The 14,159-nt window shown below is 32.6% G+C and overlaps 1 protein-coding gene across 8 annotated transcripts; it reads left to right on the forward strand.

Moving 5' to 3' along the window:
- The first annotated feature begins 3,047 nt into the window (after positions 1-3,047).
- Positions 3,048-13,908, forward strand: LOC123547115 (uncharacterized). 8 transcript variants are annotated; one of them, XM_053551402.1, is made up of 10 exons: positions 3,048-3,277; positions 5,308-5,490; positions 5,979-6,122; positions 6,893-7,003; positions 7,324-7,434; positions 8,253-8,291; positions 8,671-8,709; positions 9,386-9,451; positions 9,886-9,965; positions 11,957-13,907. In XM_053551402.1, exons 1-9 carry the CDS (start codon positions 3,118-3,120, stop codon positions 9,954-9,956), a joined length of 924 nt encoding a protein of 307 aa, XP_053407377.1. In that variant the 5' UTR covers positions 3,048-3,117; the 3' UTR covers positions 9,957-9,965; positions 11,957-13,907. The 8 variants fall into 8 exon arrangements, 6 of the variants coding, with proteins under 6 accessions (XP_053407377.1, XP_053407374.1, XP_053407378.1 ...); XM_053551399.1 differs by having other exon boundaries at positions 5,988-6,122; positions 6,851-7,003; XR_008372425.1 differs by having other exon boundaries at positions 3,049-3,277; positions 6,851-7,003; positions 8,671-8,744; positions 9,386-9,424; positions 11,957-13,908.
- The last annotated feature ends 251 nt before the right edge of the window (positions 13,909-14,159 follow it).

The raw sequence follows: 14,159 nt of genomic DNA on the forward strand, positions 1-14,159 counted from the left end.
TTTTCGTTTTCAAAATGAAATATTTTTACTGCATTTAAAATATTTTGACAAAATTTGCTATATTTCATGTGTAATGAAAAAAGTTTTATCAAATAAATTTCACCCGCTATGCCAACGATGTAATAGGATGTCTTCTCATTCACAGCAAATTTACTTAAATAAAGTATCACAATTCATATGCTTTTGTCCGATATTTTTGATGGAACTAAGATAGTTCTTGAAAAAAGTGCAATTGGATATACATTTTTCGATTTATGAAAGGCCCTACACTCTGTATTCTATGCTACCAAAGGTTCTTTTTAATGATTTTATTAAAGGTATTGAAATTAAGTGAGGGTTTGTGTTCTAATATAAATCTTTATTTACTTCAAAAAGAATGAAAAGCAAATTATTTGATAATCAGCTTATAAGGAATCAATTTAAATTTTGTTAAATGTTTGTTTAGAAAGTCGTAATGATTTTTAATTAATACAGACATTTTGAATAAAAAAGGTATACATTATATTATTATATCTAATTCATATTGCAATAGTGCTGAGGATACATGGACTACGCATTAAAGTGTCAATAAAAGCCTTTGTAGAAACTGATTCAGTTTTAAAACCTTTCAAATTAAACATAACGTTTTACAGGACAAAGAAGATTGTTCAGCAACTGAGCATGTCTCAGTATGTGTAGGATCTGACTCTGAAATCATGATTATTAAATTATCTATAACGGGGTTGATAAAGCACAACGCTATAATAACGAATGCAATATTTTGATTATCACATACGCAGCATTCTTATCATATGTACTATAAAATATTTGACACAGTTAGGTGCAGTCTGGAGGTCCTACAGCCCGGTCGTCAGTCGGCTCTTTCGTCCGCTCAATGTCCATAAAAAGACTTTATCATAACATCGTGTACATCTATAAAAATGTTATAAGAAGCGGTGAACTTTGCTTCTATTGCTCATTTTCCATCCCGTTTGTTTGTCTGTCCTCCTTTAGCCACAAAACGATAATACTCTTAAATGTACGCTTTATTCCTGAAATCTGGTTTGTAGATAGTAGATAATTTGGAAAATATGCATGCCCTTCTTATTAAGTTGCAATGTTTAAGAAACGGCAATACAGACAATATATTGGTCATCTTTATTTAATTGCAATATTTCAAGAAAAGACAATATGGAGAATATGCAGGGTTTCTTTTATTTAGTTGCTATGTTAAGTGAAAGGCAATACGGACAACATGCATGTCATTTTTTTTTATTTCATTGAAACATTTTTGGGGAACGCAATATGAATAATATGACGGTTATATCCATAACCAAGCGGTTAAGGTCGCTGACCTGAAATCACCTGCCCCTCACCGATGTGGGTTCGAGTCCCACTCGGAACGTAGAGTTTTTCATGCGAGAAAGCCATCCAGCTGGCTTACGGAAGGTCGGTGGTTCTATCAAGATGCCTGCCCTTGATGAAACCGTGATCAAAGAGTGAAAATAGCCATATAAATAGCCAACAACTGGCAACCAACTGGTGGGTACATTTCAGACATATTATAAAAGGACGGGGTTGTTCCTTGCGATTACCGGGAAACACATAATACAAACTATTAACAAAACTTTCTGAAAATCAAAGTTGTTAAGTTTACGGGAGGATTCTTCGCACTTGTCGTGGTTTCCACTTAATATTTTGAAAGCGTATTGTATATCCATGTCATCATTTTATTTAACATTGTCAAAAGTAGGATCATCTATCAATTATCTGATCAAAATATATATATTACAAATATGACATTTATAGTTGAAGATGTGTAACTTAATTTAAGAAATCATATATCTCATTTTGTGATTTTTCCCTGCGCCGCCCTCGGGATATAATTCCTTCTCGCCTGAACTCCAAATAATTATTGTATTCAAGAGCAAACCACTAAATGAATTATAACATTTCGATTCTAACACGTTACCAAGGATTCTTTTGTAATCCTTGACGACATCCGTCAAAACTTTGCCTGTTTTCTGTTGATTTCTTTTCCAGTGCGTCGCTATTCCATTTGACGCTATGTAGTAATATTTGTGACGGCAGAAAAAATGTATTGTTATATAATAACATACGCTTTTCTGTATTTTTTGTTTATTAGGGAAATAAATCGGGTCGAGTTAGAATGATATATTTCATCCTAGGGGCATCCGTCGCGGACTGTTTAAAGTGGCTGACTTTGAATGATTTGCCACTCATCACTGTGGGTGCGAAACCATCTAGTAGGCTAACAGACGGACGGCTCTACCCAGGTGCCCGCCAATGTCTGAAACATTGCCTGTGTGGGGTCTTTCTACAATTCATTACTAAAATATCTGCCTGAAATGTGTCGGATTATCTCAACACAAAAATATCATCATATTGTCCATGCCTGAAGATGTTCTGTTAAATTAGGCCCGGATTTCATATCTGAAATAATGAATCTCTGTAAACATGAAATTCAATAAATAGTTTATTAATAACATGTTTGTTAGGTTAGAGGTAGTTCACACTTAATAAGTGAATAAAACAACACATGATGAATTTGGACTAATATTGAAAACCTAAAGTGATTTTGCTAAGTTAGCCAAGTCGTACACAATTGATATGAAATTAATATCCAATGACATAATATGTTAGTGAAAAGTGCGCATATTATATCCCTGAGTACAATTATCGTAAGTCAGTAGGTTTCAGCGAAATATTGTTCAAATATCATCATATCCTGATAAATTTTGATAACCTTATCTAGTCGTTAACATATTTGAATACATGTACACATTTGTTTATGATAATCTGTTTACATAACAGTATGTATTACATACAACATCTAAATATCAATTGGTACCGGACATTCGAATAACTGTTTTCAAAGTAGTTTTAATTTGCATTACATGTTGAAGTTTAGACATTTATAATTATATTTAGGATGATCGGTTGGAGACAGTTTTTAAGGTACACGTATCATATGATATTGGTTGAGAAAGTCACAAGTATGACGAGACTTTCGATACCATCAAACATTAATGTTATTTTAGAAAAGCGCTTACATTTTCTTTGTTAAAATCCACTCAGAAATGATGAAATGATCGCTATATATAGTAAGAGAAGAAAATGTCAAGTTGGGTTATCTTGTTATCGAGAGAGCGAAGTACAATGATTTATCCTTTCTCGTTTTCAACAAACTATTATAAAGGAGTTTATGAAGTACTAATAATGAACGGATTACCAGCATCTGTGCTTTTAATCTTATTCAGTGCATTTACACCAACAGGTACAACCATTACATAGTTTTTGTCCAGGTCATGTGGATTGATAGAGTTGTTTGTCAGTTTGATTTCTCAGTGTGCTTTCTTTTCATATTTACTAGTAAATATAAAACCATAGATTTGTAAGTGGAATTAAGCATTCATTTACTCATTCATAATGTAAAACAATGGAAACTATATGGTTGTTGTTTTTTACACTGTCAAATTACATTTTGAGCACCAATTTACTAAATATGTATATTTTGTCTCCCTCTGCTAATAAAAAGGAAACAAATTGGTACTAAATAAGTTAACATTTTAAGATATACACACGATAAATTAGGCAGCTCATGGGTTGAAAGAACTAAAATTATTTGAAATTTCAACTATTATACCAAGTATCAAAATTCCCAAAGGAATCAAAACTAAATTTACCGCCAGATGTAAGCTTAACTGGCCTACAACATTTTTGAACATCTGTTTTGATTATTTTGCGCCTTGTGTTAAATTCAAAATCCAATATTTACATCATCAAACAATTCTTAGTAAAAGGGAATATGCTTTATATTGTGAACGTACCAAAACCCTAAATAGTAAGAAAGTTATGTAAATAAATAACAGTTTACCGTCATTATCTACCGAAAGTGATTTATATTTCTATTCAATGCATGTTATGTTAACATGTATGAAATTAAATTTTAAACGAGTAGTAATTTAAAATGATTTGGACTTTAAAGGCGATTCCTTTGCATTGTTGCTAACAATAGCCATCTCACAACTGATAAAATATTAAAAGTTATAGTTTATCTGTACCTACATGTACATTGATGTAATCTATATTGATGATGAGATACCAACGTGTTAAGTGAGTGAGTGAGTTGGGTTTTACGGCGAATCGACACAGGAAGCTCGTATATCGCCGAGAAGAAGTCATATTGAAAACTTAAATTGTAAAGCATACCTAAAATCATTTATATAAATCTGTATATACGAGTACAGTGTTAAAAACTTTCAGTTGCAAACATAATACTATTACTGCAGATGTGAATAAAAATACGAAATATTCAGATTTTTTGATAAATCCCCATCTGCTTTAAAAAAAAAGATAAAATATTTCCGACCGAAACTTTTTTAAATAACTCTTTTAAAGATTGAACGTCATCTACACAGTCGATCAAAATATGTTTAATAGTTAGCGGTGTTTGACATGGTACACATTCAGGTTGATCATCTTTATTCAAAGGATAAAAAAATGAGTCAAATGGGTATGATCTATGCAACAACAAGAGAGAACAACTTCCTCACACGATCAAAAGTAAAAGGGCTCAACACCAAATATGAGTCGTTTCTAGAGTTAGACGAACCTTAGCCTCTTAAATAAAGGGTTTATATTGATACCTAATACAAATGCAGATTTGCAAAGGCCCAAAGTCTTAAAAGACTTATTTCTTAAAAAAACAACATAAAAGTAAAGTTTTAACATTCTTTGTAGAAGTAGTGTCTAGCCCTGCTATGTACGGCATTGGTAATATATTAAATACGTTCCTTGATGACACACGCTTGCACATGATATTATTAGCCTTTACACTGCTTAATTTCTAAAATGGACTGGTCCCTCTTTCCTCTCGGGCAATACCATTTATCATTCGAAGGGATTTTCACTGCAAATTTACTGACTAAATAGCGGACAGTGCAGACCATGATCAGCCTGAATCTTGGTCTGCACTGGTCGCAAAGGCAGAAGCAGTCGTTTCCAGCATGGTAAGAGTTATTTGTAAATTTCATATATTCCATAATATGTTACAAGCTGTACATGGTTATCTAAATTTGTGAAATGTACAATACTTATTCAAACCTTAAATACTAACGTTGAATAGTTTATATCTTCAATATCCATTTTGAAAATATAATATATATAAATTGTCGTAACTGGTCTGGTGTGTTATGATGGTAATTAGTCCGTACAAGTCATCTTTACTTATATATATATTATACTTCTTCATGCAAAAGGGTAAGGTAACAGATATTAATACATGGATGTATAATTTATAAACAGTTTCACAGTTCATTTGCAACAACAAAACACATTCATGGTGGGAAGCAATGACACAGTGTCGAAATAGTGGTGGAGCCCCAGTATCATATCGTGAAGGTATTGATAAAGATATGTCTGACGTTTGCCTGGATGCAAACGCAGGTGCATGGACAGCCGATTTCGCTGTTAAAGTTAAAAAAACAGGTAAGGCATTGGGAGAAATACTACTCAAAACGGTGATTTCATTTATAATTTTCTACAGTCTAACAGTACACACATGAGACTCAAAATTAAGAATATGATTACTTATTAATATATCTTTATCAAGTACAGGACAATTCAACACAGCAACATTTTACCATCAGAAATTCTTAGATAGGAACTTGTACTCACGTAAAAAAGGACTGCACCAGTATAAAAACAACACTTAAAATGCAAGTGTATGTTCTTGTGTGCTCAGAATCGACCATGAATATGAATTTCGGGATAGGAAATGATTTACAAGCCATTAGTGGAGGAGGATAACATCTTTTAATAAAGACTTGAAAACTACTGTCATTTCCTATACCATATGTATAAATCTTTCGAAAGGACTTGAATGTTACACAGTATTAAAGATAATATCTAAACACAAATGTGTATTCTTTTCTTAAATATTTAGTAGTAAAATACTAATTTCAAGCTGTAAAAAGATGTTTCAGATGAGTCGGATGGACTATATCACCGTGTATGTGGCTTCACCTACCTAAATAGTACAAATGTGAAGCTTGACTCCTGGAAAGAGCTATATGGAGACTGTCTCGAACGGAGAAATTACTTTTATGAAAATGGAACAGGTAACATCTGTTAAACAAACATATCGGCATATAACATTATACGTACGTATACGCATAAATAGTGCAACTGGTATAACTTACGTTATGGGGAGGCGTTGTGCGTCTTTTTACGTAAAAATAATGTTAAATTAAATGTTATCCCGGTGCTCTTATTTCAATTTCGTTAGAGGCAAACATTTCAGTATAGTGTACAAAAATCCCCCAAATTATCTACAATAAATGCAACTGTTCAAAACATAACCATTAATGTTTTAATTAACAAACCAAAAAAAAAACTTAAAGTATTTTGGCGGAGAAAGTTACATTATTTTCAGTTACGGGTACAACAGGGTCTAGCTTGGCATAATCTACGAGAGACAAAAACATCGCTGCATATCAGATGTCTAATAGTCCTTCAATTATATAACTACACCTATTTGATTTTTTGTGTTTGTTAATTTTGTCATTATTATTTTGGGCCAATATTTCTACTAATTTTGCCGGTAACCGTCGCCCATTGAGGTAGATTTATTCCCAGTTGGCTCACAACAGGCAGGTAGTTCAAACAAGGTATCCGTCCAGGCACCAAAATATATCCATTCCAGAGAATAATAACAGAAGACTCTACCTGACCGATATATGTGCCTAAGAGTGCCTCAGACGCTTCTTTATATCATATTTATATCAAATGCAACATATACTTTTGGTACAATACCATTTAAAATACAAAATAAGTGTTACTTTTGCAGCAGGCACGTTGGAAATTCTTAACGATACATTCTATGGTGCAGATATAAGCAAGTTATTCCGTCGATCAGAATTACTCAATGTTACGCAGGAAATGATACCAGGATTTTATTGGACCGGAGAAACAGCAATTATCTTACCAGGAGATCTGAAATGTACAGTAACAATGATAGAAATTGATAGAAATCACGATGAAAGTGTGTCTTATTACTATTTTACTGCTTAGGATGACTCATAGAATAATGTTTGGTTTTCTCTTTATTTGAAATTACAAGTTTGTAGGGTAGTTGCTTTACAGAATAATTAAAACATATCTAGTTGGTTAAATTAAAATCAGTTTAACTTATGAAATATTTGTCTTACTCTGGCAGCCTGTCCCTTTTAAGTGATAATGTTGTTTCAAGTGTTGATATATATTAAAGCCAATTTTGTCAAGCATTGATAAATATATTCACACTTTGTTTTCTTTATAAAGCTGGAGATAGTTTACCGTCAAATACAACGTACCTCTGTGGCGTATATGGAATTAACACGGGGCATTACTATGCCTTTTGCAGCACACATCATACTTCCTTGTGCTACTACGGTATACATTATGTTAAAGTCACTTGCGAAGGCGCGAGCCAGAAAAAAAGCCATAATTGTTTTGTTAGTATCAGCAAACATAATTTATGATATCGATGTAAATAATATATGTAGGTCTAAGCTATGCTTTATTTGTCCCACGAATATACATTTATTTGATATGAATTGCATATCTTTATCTAAATATTAATTCAGATGTGTAATCATATTGATATTGGCATACGTTAAGAATCTATTAACATTGGATTCATTGCGAAATGATAAAGATAATAAAAAACACAAACTGGTTCTAAATTATGCGGTCACGTTATTGTTAAGGTTTGATTTGCCTTATGTGCTTGTTTAGGACGTGCCATAGTTTAGCGTGATCACGTCAACGTTATCCAATACATCGGGGAACAAAAGCACTAAAAGTGTATGTACTTAAAACGCAGCATGTGTAAAAAGCAACACAATCTGTTATCTGAATTTAAGTTGACCGGAGTGTGCAATTACATTTTGAAGTATACCGACGGTACATTATTGTTTTCATTATTTTCTTTTTTAAAAAGTTGCGTTGCTTTAATATACTTTTGTTGTATTATACTGAAACGATATACCTGTATTGATCACACAGAGAATTCCGTGTTCTTTATCTTTTCTTCACACTCACATTGTTTAAAACATATAGCAGTTAAAACTTACTGACAGTAGCAAATATTCGGTTGACAGAGATAAAACTTAAAAACGTATTTCTTTTTTCAGCTTATGTGTGTTTTAATTTTTGTTTTCTTTTTCATGCATACTTTAAAGTTTAACTTGTACTTGCTTTTTAATCAGGGAACAGCATTACCAGTGGGGTTACAGAAGAAGCACCAGGTAATAACAGAATATATTTAACATCAACCTTAACCAATCGGTCACGAAGGCCCCTAGTAGCATATTTAAATATCACCTCAGTCTGTAAATTGATTACACGAGAAAATCAAATTTAAACTGACGAAAAAGTGCTATTGTTTACTTGAGCTCACACACAATTGAGCGGAGGCAAAACTAGTATTTCAGTTCTACGCTAACATTTTCTAGAACATGTAGGAATAACAAGTTCCCGACTGTAGTAAATATTCGGTAAACATCTAGGTTTGATATAAATAAATCATTAAAATCCGTATTTACTTTTTCAGTTTATGTGTGTTTTAATTTTACTTATGTTCATTTATCATTCATATTTTACAATAGAACTTGTATTTTTTATCAGGGAGCAGAATTACCAGTACGGCTAAAGAAGAAGCACAAGGTTATGATAGAATATATTTGACATCAACTGCTCGAGTAAATTATATATGTGACAGCCTTAAACTTGATGTTTAGAAACTAAAATGATCATTCACATGTTTAAACAAATCATATGTCCGATGCGAAGCGCACAAACAATCATGCGGAAGAAATAAAAACGGACAAAAATATTTTATTCCAACTCGTTTCATTTCCCTGCATTCACATTATTTAGAACATGTAGGAGTTAGAAATTACCGACTGTAACAATTACTTTAAGCCGTGTTCTTGATACTTCCGAGGGATCTACTTTCCATATATTTTGTAATTTCACAACAGCGGGTGTTAAGTGCTGTGTGGCGGCTATAAAATGTCGCCACGACTTCATCTCAGTGTTCTTATGTTGTCTGGTCCGTCGGGATCATTGATTTCAATTCATTTATATTTGAAGATTGAATACTGCTTAAGGCGGTGCTAGGGGCGTGGGCAGTGTTGCATTTTTCATTACTGCACATGAACAGACTCAATCAAACCAAATCTGCAAATTTCTTTGTTTGCCTTCTTCTCGATGCTTCCGAGGGATCTACTCAAAACACGGGTTATTCTACGATAAACCACTCTTGGGAACTTCAACTTCTGTGCATTTTTAAGATTCTGATATTTATCTATCATTCATAGTACACTTGAATTTTTATCAGGGAGCAGTGTAACAAGTTTGGCTAAAGAAGAGGCACCAGGTGATCATGGAACATGTTTAATATCAAGTATTTAAACAAATTATATATGTTACAACTTTAAACTTCATATTCTCATCAATCAAATACTAAGAGGACTAGTTCTATATCTCAAAGTAATATGACAGTTCATTCTAACACATTATTCTTTATTATTTGCACTTAATTTAAAAGCATATAATAATATGGTGTTAGTTTATAAAAAGTGAGAAAATGTGAATCGAGGGCTCTCGAAATGCCATGCGATTGATCTTCTGAGCTGTTGGACCGGTAACATCTTTTCTTTACAATTCTAAATCAATTCTTACTAAGAAAACTGACAACATGTTTTATTCTGCTAACAAAATGTTGTTCAAGTGCAATCTTAACATAATACCATTTTAAAAAATGTTATCTGTCGACAAATGATAAATTTGCTTTCATGTATAATTGTGTAATAATACAGTCTTATTTTTGCCCTTTAGGTCTCGGGTTTATTGTTGGACTACCTGTTGGAACATGTTTGTGGATTGGCCGTCTAATGCTTATATATTAAGAGAAAACGGTATCCGTTTTTGTTTATACGAAATTTGCCACATAATATGCAAGATTTATATCGCATTAATGTTATAGCAAATATACTTTTTCAAAAGAAGTAGCTCTCTAGTAACATTGTAGTATTGCAAGTAAACAGTTTGTTTCAGCTCAGCTGGACAATAGTTTAAGGACAGGCTATAAGTATTGGCTGAAGTATCCTTCGATAATCCAGCATCAGAAACCAAAGACATTAAGTCTTAAAATACTCCGATTAAAAAAAAAATCCTAGCAACTTCCATGTATGAAATGACTTTCCATACTTTCAAGAAAGCTTTTGTTAACATTACAGTCATACTGTTAAAATATACCTATTCACAAAGCCACCTTCTATTGCAATTGATTGTTTTTGATCGATAATTAAAGAACGTTTATGTACGGGAACCACACACTTGTTAGGCGGGTTGATCGCGACTGGCAATTTATCCGTATTGAATTGTGGTTTATTGCCCAAAGGTCAAGATCTCGGTTACTTTATGCTGGAAATTAGAACCAGAACCTTCCTCTCGGGAAACTCAAAAGTCTAAGGCATATTGATCGTGGCCTGAAAATGACATCTTTTTATTTTGGGGTCGGTGGTTAAACGGTCAAGGTCGCAGTTGTCTTGAGATGAAATTAGGGTCCCGGTCGATAACCCAAGAACGCTTCATCTTAGTTGGCTGTGACCAGCAGATGAACCCTATTGGTTTTGAAGTCGATATGTCAGAGGTCAAAGTCGTTTTGACCTTGAGCTGCAAATCGATCTCTGGTTGATAAATGCAGATCAGATTCTGGTAGATAAATGAAGAATGTTTTAGCGCAGGAACCCCAAAATTGGTAGGTGGGTGGAAACAGAACAGATATCTCCTATCAACTTCGTTGTCAGTAGTTCAGGGATTAAAGTCATACTTATCTTGACCTAAAAGCCAGTTTTTTTTGTTGGTTTTTTTTTTGGTTTTTTTGGTTTTTAGTTTTGTTGTTTTTTTCTTTTCACATATCATTTATGACACCACTCAAATCATGCATATTTTGATTATTCCAAAAAAAAAAAGTTTTCATTTTTTCATTTTAAGAGATGCATACTCGAGTTGCTTTGAAAACAATGATTTGCAAAAGCTTTACCTTGCAAAACCAAAAGAAGTAGACGAAAAAATGTACACTTCTGCTTTTGTTTAAATGCAATTACAAAGCAAATAACAACGTTTTGAAAATGGACACCTAAAATATATTATTACAAAACGGTCCATTTATTACTACTTTGATTACACACAATGATTTTTAGACTTGTATTTGTTTCCTACTCAGTTTTAATGCTGGCCTTTGTGTTTAAACCTGCTTTAGGGGCACGCATATATGTATGTAGCTTACAGTATCAGTTCTTGGTTTCTGTTAACTGCCTTCTGTTAGAATATTTATTTCAAAGTAAGTTATGTCAGTTAGATTGTAGTATATCGGTTATGTGAAATAAAATACAAAACTTTTCAAATACTTCTTAATATTTCATAAAACATGTATCTGTAAATATTTCGTTTGCGGAAATAGCATGTTCTGCATGAAAATTTGACCGGTACGTTGTATGTCCTTACAATATCAACATCAGTCGTGAAATTACATTTTAGAATAACTTAAATCACACTTGAGATTTTTACCTAATTTACAATTACTTATTTGATTTGTTTGTCTGAACGGAATAAAAGGCAGTTGCGAGACTGGGTCAACTAAGCACGAAAGCTAATCACTAGCTCAAATAGTAAAACTAGAAATCTTTGTTTAATTGATCTTCATGTTCATGTCCGTCTTGTTTTGTGAATCTCGATAATAACTGTCCAGTGCATGTTTGTCATGACACACATATCAAAGTTGAAATACTTAAGATGAGGAGAGTGGCACAATGCCATCATGGCCCTCTTGTTCAGTTATCAGTTTATATGCTTTGATATTAACTTTCTGTAGCAAAAAAAAATGTACTTTTTTCTCTTACAGATGTAAAAAGGTTTGCAAAAGACTGCTCTTAAAGTCTTGATGAACCTGATGAAGAAGCGATGAATATAGTACGCATCTGTGTTATTCTTTGCGCAAACAGGCGTGGGGAATTTGCGATAGCGTTTTGTGAGTGCAGTGTATCTGTATGTCGTAAATGACGATTTTTCCCTTCGAGTTGCAAATTTTCAATTTTTTATTCTTAATGTCTGATATTGCCCAGAATAGTGGCATCAGATTTAACAACACAAACGGGAAAAGTTTCACAAGAAAAAAAGAAGAAGAAAAGATATCAAAGAACAGAAAAGAACGCCATTTGTGTCGAACATCACATGGAAAATTCCTTTAGTTTTTAGGTTAATGAATACGGCAGAAAGAAGGTTACTATTACCCGTTTTTAGTAATTTTATTTTTTATTGTATTTTAGATATTGATTTATTATATTGTAGGCATTGTTATTTGCCGCATTTATTTTATATGATATGGGATATAGGCCTTTTATTCAACTGATATTCCAGATTCATCCATGTAAAGTTGATTTATGTTGAATTTTCAACCCATTTTATTATGTTAATTGTATTGGTATGTATATAAGTAAATTTTATATTAATGCTTCTGTATAATATTTGTTACGGATTGTTATGCATTTGTTAAAAATTGTTGTATGTTGTGTATCGTGTCGTTAATATGCCTTTGTTTTTATGTATTAAATATGTAACTCATTCTGCAACTCCTTAAAGGTAATGTAGGCATGGCAAAGCCCATTCCTTTTTCAGTAAAAAACACCAAACTTAATACACAGTACATACGTCATGAGCAAACATCCATTAACAGCGTCTTATAGTTTTAGACATTGATTATTCGTTTCTTTTTTAAGTAAAGTATTTATGTGTTTGATGTCTGATATCCATGATTAAATTCAGAATATTTACAAATGTCACCTAACAATAAGGCAAAAACTAACCTTTTAACCAAGATGACTTGCATTTTAAAGTATACTTGCTCTATTACCTCAGCATAGGTTTCTTACAGACTGACCTTTAGCAATATCAATACAAACGTTTTTCTTGAGAGGTGGCTGATTGCATTGACTGTTTGTCCATCCAAAATACCAATGGATCAGCATATGATTGTATATAGTGGTAAATGTGTAAGTAGTGAACTCAATATTCATGCTGCGTATTTATAAGCTGTTCTCCTAAGGAAAAGGTGAAGAAAACAACAACAATACCCTCTTAGTAAATACGCAAAAGTAATCGTCAACAAATATCTCTTATCATTTTCTTATTCCTTTCAAACTGTGAGTTTCACGACCCTAAGCGGGATAAAATTATGTTTGTTTTGTTTCATTCATTGTACATGTAAATGCTTCCTCATCATTTAACTTGAAAGAATCATATATAGCCCACATTCCTAAGCAGACATTTATCAGAATAATGGTCTTGATAACATGTGAGCTTAGTTTGAAAATCAGTCATTTCGGATGCACAACTATGTACGTCTGAATATAAGCATTACTGTGTGTATTTAATAAATTCCATTTCATACATGTATAACGAAACATGGAGGTCAATATCGGGCATGATCAATTATTAATAAGGACACTTAAAGCATTAATAAAAAGTCTGCTCGCACTTCAAAAGCAATGCTTTTACTCCAATATTCATGAAACCTAATCAGACTGGCTTTTTACTTAGGATCTACAACAGAGACACCAGTATTGTTATATCATCTCCTGTTTTATCTGTACTACATATTTTGTTTCGTTTTAATGCATCTTGTAGCATCTTGTATATATCATTTTATCATATAATTGAGGTCGTGGGAATGACATTAAGCCATGATATATTTTTGTTTTGTTTTTTTCGAAGACCATGTGCGGGTAAAATGTGTTTTATTTGATTTAAAGTATTAAAGAGATGAAACAAAAATAAAAATGTCTTTGTTTTACATGTTCAATAGAAATATTTGTCATCATGAACGACAGATTTTACACTTCCACGCATAGTCTTCGCCACTTATGAAAACGCTGCATCTGATATCCAATCGTTAAATATATATCGTTACACCTTGGCAAGTGCCAAAACATGCAAAATAATTTGCGTGTAACTAGTAAGCAGTAATTCTTATTTTACATTTTTGCTTTAATATGCATTACATAATTGTGAATTAAGTTAAGGATTCGGTGAATATTTATGTCTTAAAA

Source organism: Mercenaria mercenaria, chromosome 9 (genome assembly GCF_021730395.1).
Source record: "Mercenaria mercenaria strain notata chromosome 9, MADL_Memer_1, whole genome shotgun sequence".
NCBI lineage: Eukaryota > Metazoa > Mollusca > Bivalvia > Venerida > Veneridae > Mercenaria > Mercenaria mercenaria.